Source organism: Myodes glareolus, chromosome 1 (genome assembly GCF_982192425.1).
Source record: "Myodes glareolus chromosome 1, mMyoGla1.1, whole genome shotgun sequence".
NCBI classification, from domain to species: Eukaryota; Metazoa; Chordata; class Mammalia; order Rodentia; family Cricetidae; genus Myodes; species Myodes glareolus.
Genome location: NC_142026.1, coordinates 64,372,363 through 64,393,163, shown reverse-complemented (window position 1 = coordinate 64,393,163; position 20,801 = coordinate 64,372,363). Strand labels below are relative to the sequence as shown.

The following is a 20,801-nucleotide window of genomic DNA, read 5'->3' as shown; positions in this document are numbered from 1 at the left end:
GTTTATCACAGCCACTCTATGTCACGTAGGAGCCGCCACACAGTTATGGTCCGCCGACTCCCCCCCCCCCCCCCCCCCCCGCTCCGGCCACAGAACACACTATCCCATTCAGCCATTCACACAGTCTCTCACAGGATTCCAAACGCGGAGCAGGAGCACGGCAGAGACTCGGAGTGCGACTCTGTGAGTAACAAGTTCACTCACAGCTATATAAGTGGGACACGCTGAGAGAGCCAGTCTTTCACTCACAGCTTCCCAGTCACCCACAGTGACACGCGGCTGTGTGCCCAGGGCCGTGGACATTTCACAGATATGCGTCCAATAGTCCTCACACCGTGGTCTTTCTGTTGTCATTCTTTGGTGTACGGATATGTGTGTACATGTTCATGTGTAAGGGTGTGAGGACCAGAGGACAGCCTCTGATGTCATTTCTGGGTGCTGCCTACTTTGTATGTATGCATATATATGTGTGTGTGTGCCCAAATGTCCTCAGAAATGTGAATGACAGAGATCAACCTCTGGTGCCCTTCTTCAGGTGTTGTCCACTTTTCTTTCTCAAAAAAAAAGTGCACATATACATACACATACATATATATGTGTATATGTATGTGTATATATATATATATATATATATGAGACAGGGTTGCCTGGCAGTGGTGGCGCACGCCTTTAATCCCAGCACTTGGGAGGCAGAAGCAGGCAGATCTCTGTGAGTTCCAGGCCAGCCTGGTCTACAGAGCAAGTGCCAGGACAGGCTAAAAAGCTACAGAGAAACCCTGTCTTGGGGGAAAAAAAATGAGACAGAGTATCACTGTATAGGCCTGGCTGACCTGGAACTCACTCTGTAGACCAGGCTGGCCTTGAACTCACAGAGATCGGCCTGCCCTCTGCCTCCCCAGCACTGGGATTACAAACACATTACCCAGCTTTACTTGCTGCTGAGAATCAAACTCAGGCTCTATGTTAACGTGCATCGCAAGTACTTTATCAGCTGAGCCATCATGGTCCCAATCCTTAACTCATTTGCTTTGTTTTAATTTTATGTGTATCTTGCTTGCATGGATGCATGTGTACCACATTCATGCAATACCCAAGGAGGCCAGAAGAGGGCACTGGAACTGCAGCTACAGATGGTTGTGAGCCTTCTTGTGGGTGCTGAGTACTGAACTCTGGGTCCTCTAGAATAGCAGCCAGCACTCTCCAGCCCTGTTTTCTTTGTTTGTTGTTTCTTCTTTCCTTCTTTCTCTTTCTTTCTTTCTTTCTTTCTTTCTTTCTTTCTTTCTCTCTCTCTCCCTCTCTTTCCTTCTCTCGCTCTTTTCTTTCTTTATCTCTTTCTTTTTCTTTCTTTCTTTCTTTTTTTTTTTGGTTTTACAAGACAGAATTTCTCTGTATAACAGTCCTAACTGTCCCAAAACTCACTCTGTAAGCCAGACTGGCCTAGAATGCACAGAGATCCGCCTGCATCTGCCTTCCAAGTGCTAGAATTAAGGCCTGTGCCGCCACGACCTGGCTGTTTGCTGTTCCTTAATGAAACAGAGTCTTACAGTATAAACCAGGTGTCCTCCAGCTTTGGATCCTCCTGCCTCAGCCTTTCAAGTGCTGACATTCAGATTTAAATGGCAACGCGTGGGCAACCATATCTGGCTCCCGGGAACACTAACAATAAATAGCACAGACACCACACTCAATAGAGCGCATCATGTCAGATTAGCGGCCACTAGTCTGTATCCCCCAGGAGGACAGGAACTGGACACCTGAGACGTTACCCAGAGCAGGACCTCAAGCAATGAGTGTTCAGGACATAAATGTGCTTGTGTGTGTGTGTGTGTGCGGTGATTCACAGAGTCATTCAGTCATCTCTCAAACCAAGCTGTAAGTCACACACATCCACAAACACTGTCACCCTGTGACACAAATCACAGTATCCCGGAGTCTACACCACTGTTCTGGCCACACTCACAAACCTCAGACATCCCATGTAGGTTCTGGGGATGGAATTCACGTCGTCAGGCCTGACGGCCGGCAACTTTAATCACTGAACCATTGTGTTGGCCCACGTCACCTTTTTCATTTTTTTTTTATTTTGTGAGAAAGGATGCTATATGGTCCAGGCTAACCTTGAACTCATCCTCCTTCTGCCTCCAATTGCCAGATTCTAGACTTTCACCTGGGGGTCACCACTTCCAGCTTATGTGTGCCACATATGTGACCCTCCCTGGTCCCACAGCCAGTCATACTGCCCACACACTGTGATTCCCACTGCCACACATTAACACAAAGTCTTGAAGTGGTCCCATGGTTACAGGAACCCACATATCACTCATGTGTTTACAGTCTCTACTTCTGGGATCTTCCTTCACCCCAGATACATCTGTCTGTGGATCGTAGGATGGGGAGACTTGGAACCAAGTGTGAGAACGCAGTGTCTACATCTCCCCCCGATACACACCACCAGTTCAGGCTGCTCTCTTGGGATCTGTGTGATAAGTAGGACAGAGGCAAGCCTGCCCATTTTGCAGAGGACAAGCTGAGGCCCAGAGGCCCCAGGAAGGGCAGGGGGTGGCCTGAGGTCTGCATCAGAAGCAGGGAGCAGGGAGCATGGGGAGGGTGAGGGTCCTTACCGCCTGGCCCCTGGGGGCCTCTGTGCTCTCTGTTCCACATTCCTGGCGCCATGTGGATCCTGGGAAAGTATCTATTCCTGAAGTGGAGCGTGAAGAGGGTCTGAGATTGAAGAGCACCTCGTGGACAGTTCGGGCTAGGAGATCCTCTTGGGTTTCAAGAGAGCAAGGGCATGAAGGTCACTGGACTGGAGAGGGAGGAAGGAGTGGGACTGGGGTGCTCAGGGGGACAGTAAAAGAGTCGAAGTCCCGGAAAGGTAAGGAGGGGAAAGATAAGAGGCCAGATGGTGGTGGCGCATACTTTTAATCCCAGCACTTGGGAGGCAGAGGCAGTCAGATCTCTGTGAGTTCGTGCCAGCCTGGTCTACAGAGCGAGTTCCAAGACAGTTAGGGCTACATAGAGAGAAACTCTGTCTCGAATTCCCCCAAAAAGAAGAAGAAAAGGAAGAGGAGGAGGAGAGAGATGAAGGATGGGGAGAAAAAGAGCTTGGCGTGCAGATTGGGGCAAGAAATCCTGAGTTTGAGGTCAGCCTATACTCCATAATGAGACAGAATTTCAGAGAGAGAAGGGGAGAGAGAAAGGATGGAGGAGGGGGAGAAAGAAGAAGAGGAGGAAGCAGAGGATGTGGAAGGAGAGAAAGACGGGAAGGGAGAAAGGAGGAAGAGAGATGGGAGAGTGAGCCTGAAAGATGGTCTTGAGGGGGCAGAGACCCAAGGCTCCACCCCTCCTTGAGAAACTATGGTAAGGTGCCCATGTTCCTGTCAGTCACTCCTTCCCCATGATCCCGTAAGTAACACTAGCAAAACTCATTGAATCACAGCAAAGAAACTCACAGCAAGACGCAAGCAGAGGGAGGATGGTGGGAAACAGGAAAGAGGTGAGTCAGGAGACAGGGTGAGTACAACCAACACACATTATATGGGCATGCATATATATGTGCATATATGTGTGTGTGTGTGTGTGTGTGTGTGTGTGTGTATACATAGCTCAGTGAGACCCACTGTGTATGATTAACATCTGCTAATAAAAGTCTTAAAAGGGGTCTGTGAGATGGCTCAGTGGGTAAGTGTGCTTGCATGCTTGCCACCGAAGCTGACAGATGACCTGAGTTCAGTCCCTGGACCCCATATGGTAGGAGAGGATGAACCCACTCCCACAGCTTGTCCTCTGACCTCCCACTCGTACACAGTGGCAGATCCACAACGGCACACAGACACACACAGATAAACAAACACGAATACATGTATATTCAATTTCCAAAGATGTTCCTGAAGACAGAGAGGCATCCTCATGCCCTCCCCGCATTGTCCACTCTAAGTGAACACTGTAAGACAGGAGGGAGAGGAAGGGACATCTGTCTAGGACCTTGACTGGCTCCTGCCCAGCCCTGTCCTCTGTCTAGGGTCCTTGGCAGTCTCTGGGGACAGGCATTGAAGTAGCAGCCAGGAGCCTCCTGAGCTACTCAGCTGCTCCCAGGCTGCACCATGCTGCAGCAGCCCACCCTTCACCCCACCCCCACCCCCAGGCTCAGGCCCTGACTACACTCTGCTTGCTTCTCCAGCATACTTGACTCTTCCGGTCTCTAAATATAGCCTGTCTCCCCCAGCGGCCAGTCTATCTTCTCTCTGCTGGTCCTCCCCACTCCTCTCTCTCTGCTTGCTCTCTCTCTCTCCCTTTCTCTTTTTCTCCCTCTCTCCTCTAAATCCCTCCTGTCTGGGGAGCATGACAGAGCTTCAATGCCAGCACCCTGGAGGCTGAGGCTAGTGGAGCCCTGTGAGTTCAAGGCCAGCCTGATATGCATAGCAAGTGCCAGGTCAGCTAGGGCAACATGGGGAGACCCTGTCAAAAGGATCAAACAAAGCCCCTGGATCTCTTCTTTCTCATTGTCTCTAAGCCCACATTCAGTGTTTCTGTCTTTCCGAAAGTAGGAACTTTTCTCGTACTTCTCTTCAGCCTCTCACTCGACTTCTTGGGTTTTCTCTATCAGTCTTCCTCTTGCTTTGAATCATTCTCTTTTTTGCTTGTCTTCTTATTGTGTTTATTATTGCTATTATTGCTGCTGTTCTGGTCCTTGTACATGCTATACAAGTTCTCTAACAGTGAACTACTGCCCCAGCCCCTCACTGGGGGATTCTAGTCAGGGGCTCTACCACCAAGCCACACCCTCAGCTTCTCACTGAGGGATTCTAAGCAAGGGCTTTCCAATTAAGTTATAACTCTTACCTCCCACCACCCCAACATACTTATAGCCCAAGCTGACCTCAAAATTACCCCAGTCCTCAGTCCCCTCTCCTGGTACTGAGATTCCAGGCATTAGCTACCACAATTCATTCGTCTGCTTTAAAATCTGCTTTATTTAATTTTGCATCCTGGGAATGCAGCCCAGGGTCCCACACAAGTGAGGCAAGCTCTCTGCTGCTGAGCTACACCCTGGACCTATTCTTGTCTTCTAACTTCCCTGAGTCTCTCCTTCCCTTCCCGTCTTGTCTCTGGGTGTTGTCTGCTTGCCTCCATTGTTCCTGGTCCTCGCTTTCCTGGCTCTTGTCTTTTGTCCCTCCGGCTTAGAGCAGTGACCAGATAGTGCCCCAACTTTGAAAGTGACAGTAGGGGGAAACTGGAAAGCCTGTGTCTTTCCCCCCACGGGGCTGCCCAGCCAAGCAGAGCTGGAGGGCATCAGGCAGGAGCCTGGGGTGCTGGCAGATGGTGCAGGGGAAATGAGGCAGAGAGATATGGGGAGAGAAGGCGCCCCATGGGGCCTGAGGCCAAGAATGGGAGGGAGAGATGGCCCCTGAGATTCAAGACTACAGAGATATGGGACTTGAAGGATAGAGAGCTAGTGAGAAACAGAGAATGTGATTCGGGCACGAAGACACTCTCGGGGAAACATGGCCACTCACTTGAAGAGCTCCAGAGGCAGAGCCTCAGAGAGAAGAGAGGCCAGGAGGCCAGAGTCAGAAAGACAGTTTCACAGTGACAGAGAGCTAGAGCCTGGGAGTCTAACTTGCACACTCAGTCACACACAAGCGATTTCTGGAGGAAGGAATCCTCGGCAGGAAAATTGGAAAACAGAAGAGACCCGGAGAGGCAATGACAAGAGCTTTGGGATGTGGCTCAGTGGATAGTGTGCTTCCTTAGCACGGGTGAAGCCCTGGATTCGATCCCCACCAACACACAAACCAGAAGAGCTAGTGCAGATAATCCCAACTCCACGGGGGTGGGGTGAGGGGTGGAGCCGGGATGGTCAGAAATTCAAGGTCGTCTTTGACCACTTAGAGTGTTCGAAGACAGTCTGGCCAACAGGAGTCTCAGTCTCCAGAAAAAGTCAAGGGTTGAGTGAGTTTCAAAGTGATAGGACACCAGAAACAGGAAACCAGGGAGATGGGGACAAGGCAAGACAGGAACTCAGAGGGAGGGCACCCACCGAGAGTGAAGGACAAAGAGACAGAAATATGACAGTACCCAGAGAGGGACGACAGGGAGAGACAGAGTCCAAAATAACAAGACTGTATCAATGCCCCAAAGTAAAAATCCGAGGGAGTTGAGACCGATGCTGTCAGCTCCCCTTAGCCGCTTCCGGTCCTGGGGGTTGTCGGTATCCATAGCGACCGGCCCAGATCCCCAATGCAAATATTGTCCAGGCCAGAAGCAGCCGCAGGGCTGTGTTGACATAATGTCGCACTGGGTCGGGTGGGGGCCCTAGAGGCCAGAATGGCGGGCGGGCAGAGAAGAACGGTTCTCGGTTGGGGCTTCGTAGATAGCGTCAGCCTCCCTTCACTTCCAAATCCCCCGGCAAACTTCCTTTCACCCCACCCCAGTGGCTGAGTCCAACTATCCCGTACTGCCCCCTGGTGGCGGTGGTCGAGGCTGTGCGGTCCCTACAAGCATGGACGTGGAAACCTGGGCTGAGGGTGTAGTCCAATTCTCAGAAGAAGAGGCAGGAGGATTTGTAGATTCTATATTCCATATTCTAGATGAAGACACCCAGAGAGGGGAAGCAGTTTGCCTCAGGAAACAGAGCTCATGTATATTGCCAGAGAGTGCCCCTTACGGCCAGTTTCAAAATGTAATTTCCAGACTGTGAGAAAGCACACGCTCATCTGGAGAAGAAATTTAAAAAATAAAAATAAAAATTCTATCTACCCCACCCGCCTCCTCCAGCGCAACGACCCCCTTCCAAGTCTGTCAAGGTCCTTGACATCTCCCTGTGAAAGTACTCAGGAGAGAACAAGCTCCATTAGCTGTACCCAGAGCCAGCACACGGAACACTTCACACCCAAACTCCCATTCAAACTGCTCTTCTCTTCTGGGAAATGGGTACCCACCACAGCCATTTGAAAAAAAAAAAGCCAAAGTCACATTGTTCACTGCTCACTTGGATCCTTTTTAAATCTGGTTCCTGCTCTGGGGCTAGGAGCTGTCCCACGACAAGGTCGGAGTATGATGCCACTGGCTGTCATCTCCCTCCCTCTGCCTTAACCTACCAACCTCAGTTCTGGGCCTTACTCCATCCTCTATACCCAGGATCTGCTCCTCTCCTCCACAACATGGAGCCCAGAATTCGAACTCTCCTGGGCCCCCAAAGTGCCCTTTCAAGAGGGTTCTACCCCTTAACACAGTATGGTCAGTCTTACTCCATTGTGTTTTGTTGTTTTTAAAGTTTCTATTGCGTTTATTTATTTATTTAGGTTTTTTCAAGAAAGGGTTTCAAGAAGTCTTGGCTGTCCTAGAACTCACTCTGTAGACCAGGCTGGCCTCAAGCTCAGAGATCCGCCTGCCTCTGCCTCCTGAGTGCTGGGATTAAAGGTGTGCACCTCCACACCGCCCAACTTATTTATTATGTGTGTATATGTTTAAGCATGTGCTCCAAAAGCCCAGAGGTGTCAGATCCTTATGGACCTGGGATTACCAGGGGGTTCTGAGGCAGTTGCTGTGGATGCTGAGAGTCACACTCAGGTCCTCTAGAAGAGCTACAATTGCTCTTAACCACTGAGCCATTTCTGCAGCCCCTCGTTGTCTTTGGCTTTCTTCTAAGACTAAGTCAAAGGTAAAATCTACCTTAGCAGATTTTTTTTTCTGCCCAGAAATCATTTAACTCTGGGCATAAAAACTTCCTTTTTGTTATTTGTGTCTCTTATCACTCTCAGAGAGAAGGTCCTTGGTGCACAGACTCTAAGCCAGGCTCACCCTCCCTTCCTAGGGATCTCCCTGGCACTCCCAGGACCAGAAATTGTCTTGCCAGCTCTGAGCCTGCTTCTTCAAGGTGTAAAATGAAGATGATCGTGACCAATGAGTGTCTGACAGGTAGGAGCTGTGTGGCACCTGCTGGCCGTTATGTACTCTGTGTGTGGTGTATAGTTAGTACTAAGGATGTGTGTGTGTGTGTGTGTGTGTGTGTGTGTGTGTGCAAACCCAGGGCATCAAACTTGCTAGGCAAGGCAGGGGCTCTACCACTGAGCCACACCCTAACCCCTCACTGGGGAATTTTATGCTGTTGCTGTGTGGATGAGTCATGCCTCCAGCCCTTAGTCTTTAGAGGCAGTCTCTTTAGATAGCTTGGGCTCGTCTTGAACTTGTGATCCTCCTCCAGAGTGCTGGGGTCATAGGTGTGTGCCATCATACCCGACACTCAGGAAGCATGTTGAATGAGGGAAGGAGGTTGGCATGACTATATATATCACCTGAAGCTGAGGCTCAGGCTCACACAATCGGAATGTGGCAGACATGGTACCCAAATACGAATGAATCTGCCCAGAAGTGAATCCCCTTCTGCTCTCAGCCTTCCTTCTCTTCTCGGCGTCTGGGCTCCATCAGTAAAGGACCTTGCCCGATAACCTGAGTTCAGTTCTCAGGTCCACAGGTAGAAGAAACAATCTGACTCCCACAGTTTGTTGTCCAACACCCACACGTGTGCATGCACACAAGTGAATAAGTGTACAAATCAAGAACAAAAATATTGTCTGGAGGTTGGATCTTGTGGTGTACAACTGGAATCTCAACACTGGAGGGGTTGGTGGTTGGAGACAGGAATATAAGACTCATTAGAGGTTTTTTTTTTTTTTTGTCATTTTGAAACAGGGTTTCTCAGTGTAGCAGCCCTGTCTGTCCTGGAACTTGCTCTGTAGACCAGACTCGAACTCACAGAGAGCCACCTGCCTTTTCCTCCCGAGGGCTGGTATTAAAGGCGTGCATCACCACCCCTAGCCAGGCTGAGCCCCCAATCCCCCCTCCTCGTCTTAAAACAAAACAAAACAAAATCAGAAGTGAAGGGGCAGCACAGGCCTGTAACCCCCAGAATTTGGGAAGTAGAGACAGGAGAATAAAGATGAAGAGTTCAAAACTGGCCTACATGAGGCTACACAACACCATGACTCAAAAAAGCAATAAAAGCCGGGCATGATGGGGAGGGTTTTGCCAGTAATCGCAGCACTTGAGAAGCTGGAGTGGAGGCAAGCCTGGGCTACCTACACAAGGGGGCAGCCTGTCCTCGCTCAAATATACAAAACAACAAAACAAAGCAAAATGAACCCCGTGGTCTGGGTCATGACTTGGGAAAGGCGATTCCATCTTCTTTAAATCTATTGTAAGGTTTTGTACCCCCTCCTTTTCTCCTAGCTCCCCAGTTTCCGAGACTGCTCTGACTGACACTGCCAGCTGGTCCCGGGCTTTACAGCTGGGTCTCTGTCAAAATACGGACTGGATAAATCCTTGGCGGGAGACTAGGACTGTAGGGGCGGAGCTAAGGGCCTTGGTGGCTGAAGGGAAAAGGAAAATTCGGGCGGGGCTAATCGACTCGAGGGGAGGGAATCTAAATTCTGGGGGCGGAGCTAACCCTACCAGAGAGTCTGGTCCAAATTTCTGGTCCTTGGATGTTCAGGGGGTGTGGCTAATTGTTCTAGGGGCGGGAATAGAACTTCTTGATTTGGGGGGTGGAGCTAAAAGCCCTGGGGGCGGGTCTAGATCTAATAAACAAGGAATGAGGACCTGGCTAGGATACAAGCTCAGGTTATAGGATAACCTGTCATATTGAAGGTTTCAATGTCAGGCTCTGGTCGTGCGAGGGGACTTATGGGAAATCAGATAAAAGATTTCAGGGAGGCTTTCGGGAATAGAGGAGTGTCTTCTTTTACCCCATCCTCCTTCCAGAACTGGGGGCGACACTTCAGGATGAAAAGCAGGAAAGCCCCTGCCCCTTCAAGCCCATCCGCATCGCTATTGGCGGAGGAGCCTGCGCGACAGACTCTTATTGGCTCCTAACGGGAAAGGAGGGGGAGTGTAGAGAGAATACACTCGGTTGTGGGAGGTACCAGACAGTACCTAGGGGAACCCAGACGCAGCCAATCCTGACCTGAAGACTGTTGGGGGGGCTGACAGAGCAGTCTCTCGACCCCCTTTCTGGGCATCCTAGGGGATGACCCCAGTGCCAGGCTCAGAGCCGGCCGCCTGATGCTGGGTGGGTCGAGCTGGGGATGCTGGAACGAAGGGCGTTGCTATGGCAACGGGAGGCAGGGCCTGGGGGGGGGACCGGGCCCGAGCTGGGGCTGCGGGGGCCGGCGGTGGTTGTGGCGGGGCAATGGCGGAGCGCGGCCCGGCCTTCTGCGGCCTCTACGACACGTCCTCGCTGCTGCAATACTGCAACGGTGAGAGCCCCCTTCTCAGTTCAGACCTTGGCCCCACCCAGGGTTGGATCTACCGCTTCCTTCCCCAACCCTTTTTTTCCAAGTCCTTATCTCCTCCCTTGTGGGAGATTCCTCCTTTCTCCCTGTCAACAGGATCCTGACCCCAGAACAAGGTCCTCCATCCCCAAAGCCAGGATCCTGCTCCTCCCACCCCCACCCCAACATACACCTGCTCCGAAGGTAGCTAGACAGAGAGAAGGGGAAAGATCCTGGAGGTGCTTATGTCGGGAAGGAGAGTAGGCCTGCGGTGGGGATTCAACTGAACCTGGAACTCTTTCTGCTCTTCAACCTTCTGGGACCCTCCTCTGTGTTTGGGCATAGCAGGGGGAAACGCTGACTTGAGGGCTGGACATGGGACCAGTAAAGCGCCAGAGGACTCTCTGTTCACTATTTCCCCCATCGTCAGCGCTGCCCCTCCCACCCATGAAGAATCCTTTTTCCCTAGACAAATGCGTATGCCACCTGAAGTGCCATTTTGATGTTAGGGGAGCTGGGCTGCAGGAGTGGGGAGGTAAGAGAAGTGAAAAGTGGGTCCTGGTCTCTGGGCCAGGACAACAGGCAAGATGCTTGAGTCATGGGGTGGGACCATCAGACCAAGAAAGGCCTCAGATCCAAGCTGGCCACTCAGGGTCACTGTGCCCCCATGTCAGTCATCTCGGAGTTTGGAGGTCACCCCTCCCCCGAGGAACACACCCTTGGCTAGGGACCCCTAGAGCTGGCAGAGGGCCTAGAATGTTCCTTTCACCCCCGCTCTGCCGTCTAAAGGTTAAGGATGATAGGGTCTCTGAGGCAGGATCAAGTTTGTGTTTTGTCCCTGATAGAAAAAGAAAAGCTGTGTCCTGAACAAGTGATTGGGACCTTCTGCGCTTTAGTCCTGTGCAGAAGCAGAGACCACTACAGAAATCAGAGTGGAGGGTGGGGGTGGGAACAGTAGTTACCATATTTAATGGTTCATCTTATTTGGGATTTCTGTGGGAAACATGGTAAGTGCAGAGCCTAGCTCATGTATTTTCAATTGTAATACTATTTATGGTAGCTAGAAAATGGGCTCAACATAAGGTTGTTCATGGCTCCGCACCCCTTACTGGCTGTGTGGATGGCTCTTAGCTTATCTCTTATTCCACCTTTTTCAGTTTCTTTCTTTGCAAGGATCGCCACGGGACCCTAGGACTTTCTGATAGGGGTCTCAAGTCTCTGCAGACCCTCTCGCTCCGATCTCGAGAGCCCCCTCTCCCATTTTCCCTCTGAAAGTCCAGACACAGAACCTACGAAGCACTGGGTGGGTGGGGGTAGGGGACAGAGTGGCAAGGCCGGGCAGGCGATTGGACCACGGAAGGAGTAGGAGGGGAGGGTCAGGAGTCTGCAGTGCGGGAGTCCAACGGACAGGCGGGGCTGGCCTAAGGGACACAGGACTCGGGATGGCAAGTGCGACCTCCGAGCCGGGTTACTGTTCCTGCTACCACCTTTACTTGGAACGGGCTGGAAGCCAGGATCTCCTAGATTCTCTCAGTAATGAGTCTGGGTAGGAGTGGTCCAGGAGGGAGGCAGAGAAGGGCCGCCCGACTAGAATCCCCCTCCCTGGTGGGAGGAAGGACGGGACGGGGGAAATGATGGAGTCATTTAAACTGCAGCAATGGGTTGAAAAGGAGAAGGAGAGCTAAATCTGGGGTAGGGATACAGAGGTAACATAAAGTGGGGGGAGGGGTTGGAGGACAGAAACTCAGGGCTGGGGAAAGAGATCGTGTGTCATCTCTGCCCGGCAATCCCCATGTCGGCCGCCAGGGGTCACAGAAGCTCTGTCTTTACGGCTTCTCGGAGGGTCGAACTCCTTGGAGAGGGGAGAAAAGGGAAGAGGTGAACACTGCAGGACCTTTTGACTTGAAGGTCTTGGATACAGCAAGAGAATGTTGGTACCCGGGACAGAATATTGATATTCGTAAGAGAACGTCGGGGGCGCGTTCTAGAACGTTGTCACGGGGAATGGGTTGATGTCATCTTAAAGTGCTGATATGACTTAAAGATACTTAGCATCTTAGTCACAGAATCTCAAAACCAAAGTGAGGGCCTGGGATTGGTGGACTCTGCCTGAGAAAAAGGGACTTCCCCCAAGGTCGCATGGCCAGGGCACTGTGGCAGAGAGAGGAGGTGGGGATTTCCTTTCTCCTTGCCGGAACCCTCTTCGTGGGCCCATCTCCAAGCATCCCCATCGAACCCAGGTGGCAGGAAAGTCAGAGAGCTTGGCTGGTCCTGACAGTCCCTAAAAAACGGAACGGACGCTCCTGGTCCTTGAAGGCCCCCACACCTTCTTCCCCCGGGTGGTCCCCTGCAGCCGGTATCTCCTCGGCTTTCTAGATGATAATCTGTCCGGCACCAGTGGCATGGAGGTGGACGACCGCGTGTCGGCGCTGGAGCAGCGACTGCAGCTGCAAGAAGACGAGCTGGCGGTCCTAAAGGCGGCGCTGGCGGACGCGCTGCGTCGCCTGCGGGCGTGCGAAGAACAAGGCGCGGCGCTGCGCGCGAGGGGCACCCCGAAGGGCAGGGCGCCCCCACGTTTGGGCACCACCGCCTCGGGTATTCTGGTCGGGGTGGAGGGTGTGATGAGGAGGGCTGGAGGAACGACCTCACGCTCATCATCTTCCATGCTCTAACCCCATCACTCCAGTGTGTCAACTCCTGAAAGGCCTTCCCACCAGGACTCCCCTCAATGGCTCCGGACCCCCGCGACGCGTGGGTGGCTATGCCACCTCTCCATCTTCCCCCAAGAAGGAGGCAAGCTCTGGGCGCAGGTAAGGCAAGAAAAGCGGGGCTCTGGCCTCCTCAGACTTTGCTGGAGAACGCTGCGCTGCTCAGAACGCTGCGCTGCTCAATCATCTCGGGCTCTGCCCTCATCACTCTGGTCTTTTCCGCAGCAGTCGCCGCTACTTGTCGCCTGAGCGCCTGGCCTCTGTGCGTCGCGAGGATCCCCGTAGTCGCACCACATCTTCCAGCAGTAACTGTAGCGCCAAAAAAGAAGGGTAAGTTCAGAGGTGGGGCCTCAACTTCAGACAAGCAAAAGAATGAATGAGAGTGCATGGAGAATTAACGTCAGGCTCCTGGCCACGATGTTATAACCGAGAGTGGGGTGAGCCTGTTCGCAAGGTGGGAGCGTAGTACTGGGGTAGCCTGGTCAAAAGGAAAGCCTGGAGGGGTGGAGCCAATATGGGAGCCCAGTCAGCTTTGGGAAAAACGGAACTGGAACCTAAGAAGGTCCGCAGGGTCTATGGGTCGATAGAGGAAGCTAGGGAGGAGCCAGGCGCATGGGTGTGGCTATTAAGATAAAAGAAAGTTCCCTTTGATTCTCAGGGTGGAGTCAGGGCTCAAGACTCAGAGTTTCTGTGGGGAGTGTTAAAATCAGAGGTAGGGGCGTGGTTGGAATTTGGGTGTGTTAGTGGAGTTAGCATGGTAGAATCGAAATCTAGAGTGGGAGACAGAAGGGAACTCTACTTGTGTAGAAGCTACTTGGTATAAGTGGGTGTGGCTTAAGATTGGACGGGGCTGTAAGTGGGCGTGGTCCAACCTTATGGAGGTAGCTTGGAGAACTTGGGGATAGCTTGGAGCGGGTCCAGCGAAATTGATGGAATCAGAATGCCTAATGAGACCCCCAAAAAAGAGGTGGGACAGCTATCTGTTATTAATTAAGAGGGAAGCCTGGAGTGGCCATAGTTTAAACCCGTAAATTACAGCAGAGGCTGAGGCAAGGGGAGTGCCCGAGTTCAAAGCCAGACTGGGTTACACGATTATATTGTGCGTTCAGTTCAGCCTGGATTACAATGAAACCCGGTCTCAAATTTATAAATAAATAAATAAATTCCTTGAGGGTTCATGACTCTGATCCCAGGACTTGGTAAGAGGAGACGGGAGGATCAGGGTTCATAGTCATACTCGGCTACTTACCGAACTTGAGGCCAACCTGGGCTACTTGAGACCCTGTCTTAATAATAGAGACACAGACAGACAAAGTCAGAGCCGGTCCAGGACTAAGGAGTGGGTGGGCGGTGGGCGTGGTGGTCAAGTAGCAAGTCAAGGTGTAAGGGTGGAACCATGCCACAGCAGGAGTGGCCAAAACTTGAGAGTAGACTATGGCAAGTCTGAAGCAGGTTTCAAGTCGTCTGAAATAATAACAAACACGTTCTGGGTCAGACACTTGCGTATATTAGCCACTATCAACCTCTCAATCGCCCTGGGAAGTGTGGTTATTCTGTTCCCGTTTTTGAAACGAGGAAACCGTTGTTTTAGAGGTTGGGCAACTAGTTCATACTTCTAGAAAGAGGCAGAAGTAGGGAGATATGAGCTCAGGCAAGCGCGTCTCTGAGTCTATGTGGTCAACCTTCACCCACCCTTCACCCTATCCAAAGGGCTTGGTGTCTGGACTCCGTGGGCCGGGCTATTGGACCCGGTGGCACCTGGCGCCTGCGGGGGTCCGCTGCGGGGGGCGGGGCAGGGGCGGTGGCGCCGGCGCCTCCCAGGGCCGGAAGCGGCGGGGCCGGTCCCGGCTCCACCTCCGACCCGAAACTCCGCCAGCCGCCGCCATGAGTAGTTTTGGAGCTGGGTGAGACCCTCTCGTAGCCCCCCTCCTCCCTCCTCCTGTCCTTTCTCTCCTCTGGTAGAGGAGGTGGAGACACGCCCCTTCCTCTGAACGTTTCATTGCTTTCCTGACTGCTTGAAGTTTGGGGTGCTGGGGGAGGGAGGCAAGGAACGCTGGGAGCATTTTGCTGTCTGGGAGGGAGGGTCTCTAGTGACTCCAGTCTTCCAGGATCGCGTGCCTGCCCTTCGTACTGTGTGACCCCTTGGCGGTCTCTGCCTCTCTGGGCCTGTGTCTTAGGCTCTTCAGCTCTAACGAGCAAAGCACAGGGCCTGCAGAGAGGTAGCGCTCCGCTCCTGACTCGCCTGGTTATTCGTTGGAGACCCGCAGAGCCAGGGCTTTGAGGGGTACTTCTTCTTCTATCTTATCTGCCTGCTAAAGCATTCATTTTCTTCCCTCCCTCTTCTCTCTTTTTCCCCTGCATCTTTTCCTGACAGGAAAACCAAAGAAGTTATCTTCAGCATGGGTGAGTGGGGAGGGTGGGCGTGGTTTCACTGATTGTAGCCTGCCAAAGACCTGGGGTCCTGGCTACTGGGCCTTTGCCTATCTGCCTTCATTTTATCCACCAGTTAAAAAGAAAAAGAGAAAGAGAAAGGAGTGGGAAAAGGGGGCAGAGGGAGGGAGGTGTGGTCAAAACCAGGAACCCAGCATTTGGGAGACTGAAGGTGTTTTGGAGTTGAAGGAAGGCTAGCTCGGGATACATAAAGAGATCCTGTCTTAATGAACTGGCTGTGGCGGCTCACACTTGTAATCCCAGCACTTGGGAGTCTGAGGCAGAAAGATCACCTTGAGTTCTATGCCAGCCTGGGCTACACAGAAAATTCCAGGCCAGTTGTCAAGACCCTGACTCAAATAACCTTAGTAACATTAATAGAGTGGTGGCAGGCCTAGGGGCTGGGTGGAACCTGACCTCTGAGGGTGTCTTGGCAGAGGAGGGGTCTGTGAAGATGTTCCTGAGAGGCCGCCCGGTGCCCATGCTGATTCCAGACGAGGTGGCACCCGCCTATAGCCTGGACACCCGCTCTGAGCTGCCCTCCAGCCGCCTAAGGCTAGACTGGGTGTATCCTTTCCTTTGGCTTTGCTGTCTGCCCTCTTGGAAGAGGGTAAATCCCAGTGAGGGAATTTCTGGAGAGAGGGGCCTGGGGCAGGGGTCTCTCAGGCCCATATGGGGGAGGTGGGGGTCAGCTCAGGGAGTCCAGAGGGAAGCAGAATGGCTGCAGTGACTCCTGTGAGTTACTCGTTCAGGGAATATTTGGCACTTGTTTGTGAGGTAGATTGTTGAACTCCCTGTTAGTCAGGGATGATCCTTAGCACTTGATCTTCCCTGCCTGCACCTTCCAAGGCCTGGGACCACAGGGTAAGAGCGCACCCGGCTCTCGTGGATATCAATCAGATAGATGTCAGCCACCGTGATCTGTTTCCCTGTGGATGGTCTTCACAGAACTCAGCTTAGGAGTGGAGAGTTCGGGGCTGGGGCACATTGGGTAGTCCTGTCCGTCCTGGAACTCTCTCTGTAGACCAGGCTGGCCTTGAACTCACAGAGATCCTCCTGCCTCTGCCTCCTGAGTGCTGGGATTAAAGGTGTGCGCCATCACCGTCCAGCTATAAAAAATATTTCTATGAAAAGCTTTCAGTGGTGGAGGGCTATTATATTGGGGAGTCACAGTTCTCAAAAGAAAAAAAAAAGACATTTGGGCTGAGAATCCAACATCCAGGAACCAGCCAGAGAAGAATTAAAGGAAAAACCTTCCAGACTAAGGATGCCATGGGTATAATGACTGGGTGGCCGCAGTGGGTTTTAGCTGCTTGGGAAACAGAAAACAGTCTTAGGGGGTGAACTGGCACCGTCTAGCCTGCTTCCGGCTGACTGTGACCACGGAGAAGTCACCTTCCTCCCTGTGCCTCAGTTGGTTGTTTCTTGACCTTAGGATCCCAGGACTGTGGAATTATGGGTAAAGAGGCGGGGCTTGTGGGGCTGCATTTTAGATGGTTTGTTGGATAAAGCTCTGGTTTCACAAGCATGAAGACTGGAGTTCTGATCCTCTGCATGCTCATAAATGCTGGGTGGGGTGGGCATGGTGGTAGCCTGTGATCATGAGGTAGAGACATGATTCCAGGGCAGGTAGGCTAGCTAGGCTAGCTGGAACTAAACTCTGGATTCAGGAAGAGTCCCTGCCTGAGTAAGAATGAGAGTGACTGAGGAGAACATTCAAAGTTAAATCAGTCACAGATGGACACACACACTCATGCAAGCATGTGTGCATACAACACACATATACAGGCAAGAACATTTTTTTAGAGATGCTGACTCTATAATTTAAGAACCACGCACAGAGATGGATAGAAGTGCTATATAAGCCACTGAGTTACACCCCAGCCCCTCACTGGGGGATTCTAGGCAGGGGCTCTACCTCCTAGTCTCTCACTCATGGAGTCTAGGTAAGGTAGTCTATCTCTAGGTAAGTTTATCTCTTGCCTTAGCCTTCTAAGTTCTAGAATTACAGGTGTAATCACCACAACCAGCTCTCTTGTTACTAGGTTTAGGGTCTGTGCATATCATATAGGATGACTTCATCCTGAGATCCTAATTACATTTGTAAAAATCCACATTCCATCCATGATCATTGCCACAGCTGATGGGGAGGGTCAAGTTGGGGATTTTAGACTGTAATTGCAGCCCTGAGGAGGTTGAGGCAGCAGGATTGCTGCCAGTTGAAAGGCTAATCTGTGCCACTTTGTAGATAATGTTTACAAGCAAACGGGGCTGTGGAGAGAGCTCAGTTAGAAAGTGCTTGGTGTGCAAGCGTGGAGACTCGAGTTCCATCCTCAGCACCACAGAAAGATGCACCACACTTGTGGCTACAGTCCCAGCACTGGGTGGAGTAGAGACAGGGAGATTTCCTGGGGCTTGCTGGCCAGCCAGTCTAGCTGAATCTGTGAACTCCATTCCAACAAGAGACCCTTGTGTCAAATGAAGGTGAAAAAATAAATAAGGTGGGAAGCAGCTGGGGAGCACACCCAACCTCTAGCCTCTACAGCTGAGGAGCACACCCAACCTCTGGCCTCTACAGCTGGGGAGCACACCCAACCTCTGGCCTCTACAGCTGGGGAGCACACCCAACCTCTGGCCTCTACAGCTGGGGAGCACACCCAACCTCTGGCCTCTACGTCTGGGAGCACACCCAACCTCTGGCCTCTACAGCTGGGGAGCACACTCAACCTCTAGCCTCTACAGTTTTGTATGGATGTGAATGCAAACTCATATACAAACACACAAAGGGGAACCTATATTTTGGGAACACCATGGTTCAAACCCCCTGCAGAGGTGGGGTGGAGACAGTAAAACATTCCAATGACCTTATGACTCCCATTAAGCCAAGAGGTACAGAACAGGCTCCTTAACCCAGCCCTGGGCGTCTGCAGCTATGGCTATCGAGGCCGGGACTGCAGGGCTAACCTTTACCTCCTGCCCACCGGGGAGGTGGTGTACTTTGTGGCTTCTGTGGCTGTGCTGTACAGTGTGGAAGAGCAGAGACAACGACACTACCTGGGGCACAACGATGATATCAAATGGTGAGTTAGGGAAGAACCCAGGCTTGGGCGTTGACCCAATCTTACCTCCTGGGGCTCTTTCCACATGACTGCCAACATGGAGTGTGAGGCAGTGCCAAATCTCTGCACAATGAGAGCACCTGCCACCCCAGGTGGAAACTAGTGGGAAAATAAGCATATATAGTGTTTATCTTTTTTTTAAAATGTGCCTTGGTGTTTTGTCTGCATGTATGTCTGTGTGAGGGTGTCAGATCCCCTGGGACATTAAAGTTACAGACAGTTGTGAACTGCCAAGTGGGTGCTGGGAAGAGCAGCCCAGTGCTTTTAACCACTGAGCCATCTCTCCAGTCCCTATAGTATTTATCTTTTTTGTTTTTTAAGTGAGTACGTGTGTGTATGTGCCTGTTTGTATGTACACCATGTTTGTGTAATACCCCCATAGTTTATCTGTAGTTCCAGCAGGTTATCAGCCACCCAGTGTGGGTGCTAGGAGCCAAATCCAGGTCCTCTGGGAGAGCAGCAGGTGTTCTCCCACTGAGTTCTCTCTCCAGCACACGAGCTTTTATTTTCTCTGCACAGCCCAGGCTGTCCTGGAACCTAAGATGTAGCCAAAGCTGGCCTTGAACTCATGACTCTCCTGCCTCAGTCTCCTGAGTGCTGCGGGATTATAGGTGTGCACTAACACACCTGACAGTTATCAGTATCAGATAGAGTGATGCCCTCACCCAGTGTTCTGAGTCTTTGCTTCTTTGAAGAAAGTGAGCTAGCATTTCAGGTATTTCCGTGTTGGGATTTAATGTTTTCATAGCCACTGTTTTTAGGACATGCCTGAGCTGGGTGGAGTCAGGAAGGTCAGAAGTTCAACGTCATTTTCAGCTATGCAGCCAATTGGCAGCCTGGGCTTCATCAAATGCTGTTTCAATAAACAAATGAAAGAATTTTTTCTTTCTTTTTTTTTTTTTTTTTGGTTTTCCAGACAGGGTTTCTCTTTGTAGTCCTGGTTGTCCTAGAACTCGCTCTGTAGACCAGGCTGGCCTCAAACTCACAGAGATCCTCCTGCTTCTGCCTCCTGAGTGCTGGGATTAAAGACTTGTGCCACTATGCCTGGTAAACATTTTTACAATTCATGTTTATCGAGCGAACAGCTTAACCTGCTGAGGAAGGCTCACTGCCCCTGTGAGTTTTTCCCTCCCCATTGCTGAATGCTCTTGCTCTGTCTCTCTGCCCCCAGTCTGGCTGTCCACCCGGATATGGTCACCATTGCCACAGGACAGGTGGCAGGCACCACAAAGGAAGGCAAGGTATCTGTGGGGAGTGGGCACTGCACAGAGGGACTAATGGAAACTGGGCCCCCCCATAAGTAACTGCGCTTCTCTTTTCTGCAGCCTCTGCCACCCCATGTGCGTGTCTGGGACTCAGTTTCCCTGTCTACCTTACATGTCCTGGGCCTGGGGGTGTTTGACAGAGCTGTGTGCTGTGTGGCCTTCTCCAAATCCGTAAGTCTTTGGCCTGCTCCCTTCAGAAAGCACTTTCCTATGGGTGGAGACTATACCTCATTATGACATCACAATGAGGTCATGAACTCCTTCAAGTTCCAGGCCTTGGGGCCTCACAGGCCTGTGACCCAGAGCCCAGCACATGGCACAGTACATCCGGAATCTCAACATACCCTTCTTTCTCCATTGGTTGACTCCCGTTGGGTTATTTTTGCCTGAGCATTCTGGAAGGTTCCTTTTCTCTCAAGGTTTCAATCTCAGCACTGAGGGTCTTGCACCATCCACTTCCCGCATCAAAGCAGAAGTTAAAGTAATCTTCCTGGAATTTGTGGAACAATTCGGTGTTGATACAACTGCCCTCCTCTTCCATTCCCGTGATTGATTGGGTTTTTTTTTCTTTTTTTGAATGATAATTTTATTTGAAAGTATTGCAGGTGGATTGGGAAAAACAAAAATTCTACTCCCCAAAGATAGTTTAAGAAACACTGGGTTTGTGGGGTACATGTTCATGATCCCTACAGTGTAGAGAACAAGGCAGGAGGAGCCTTGGCTACATGAGATTTTGTCTCAAAACCACAGCTTAGTTGGGTGTGGTAGCATATGCCTTTAATATTGGCCTTCTTAGGAGGCAGAGACTGAAGGATCGCTGTGAGTTCAGGTGAACCTTGATTATATATCCATTTCCAGGCTAGCCAGGCTATACAGTGAAGCTCTGTCTCAAAACACAACAACAAAACATCAGGCTGATCTATTTCTTTTTATTATTATCATTTTATTGTGATGATAATTATCTTGAGACAGGGTCTCACTATTGTCACTCTGCCTGCCCTGGAACTC

The 20,801-nt window shown here is 51.3% G+C and overlaps 1 protein-coding gene across 4 annotated transcripts in view; it reads left to right on the top strand.

The window, feature by feature from the left end:
- The first annotated feature begins 9,926 nt into the window (after window positions 1–9,926).
- Window positions 9,927–20,801, top strand: part of Eml2 (EMAP like 2) — a 29,183-nt gene continuing 18,308 nt past the window's right edge. Inside the window, exons 1-9 of one of the 4 annotated variants that reach the window (XM_048433367.3) lie at window positions 9,927–10,256; window positions 12,648–12,866; window positions 12,958–13,081; window positions 13,208–13,309; window positions 15,354–15,382; window positions 15,847–15,976; window positions 18,340–18,489; window positions 19,700–19,769; window positions 19,854–19,964. In XM_048433367.3, the coding sequence (XP_048289324.3) occupies window positions 10,109–10,256; window positions 12,648–12,866; window positions 12,958–13,081; window positions 13,208–13,309; window positions 15,354–15,382; window positions 15,847–15,976; window positions 18,340–18,489; window positions 19,700–19,769; window positions 19,854–19,964 (1,083 nt within the window). In that variant the 5' untranslated portion in view covers window positions 9,927–10,108. Of the gene's footprint in view, window positions 10,257–11,792; window positions 11,818–12,647; window positions 12,867–12,957; window positions 13,082–13,204; window positions 13,310–14,799; window positions 14,884–15,353; window positions 15,383–15,846; window positions 15,977–18,339; window positions 18,490–19,699; window positions 19,770–19,853; window positions 19,965–20,801 lie in introns of those variants that run through there. The other 3 variants (XM_085693352.2, XM_048433368.3, XM_085693362.2) reach the window with 3 other exon arrangements.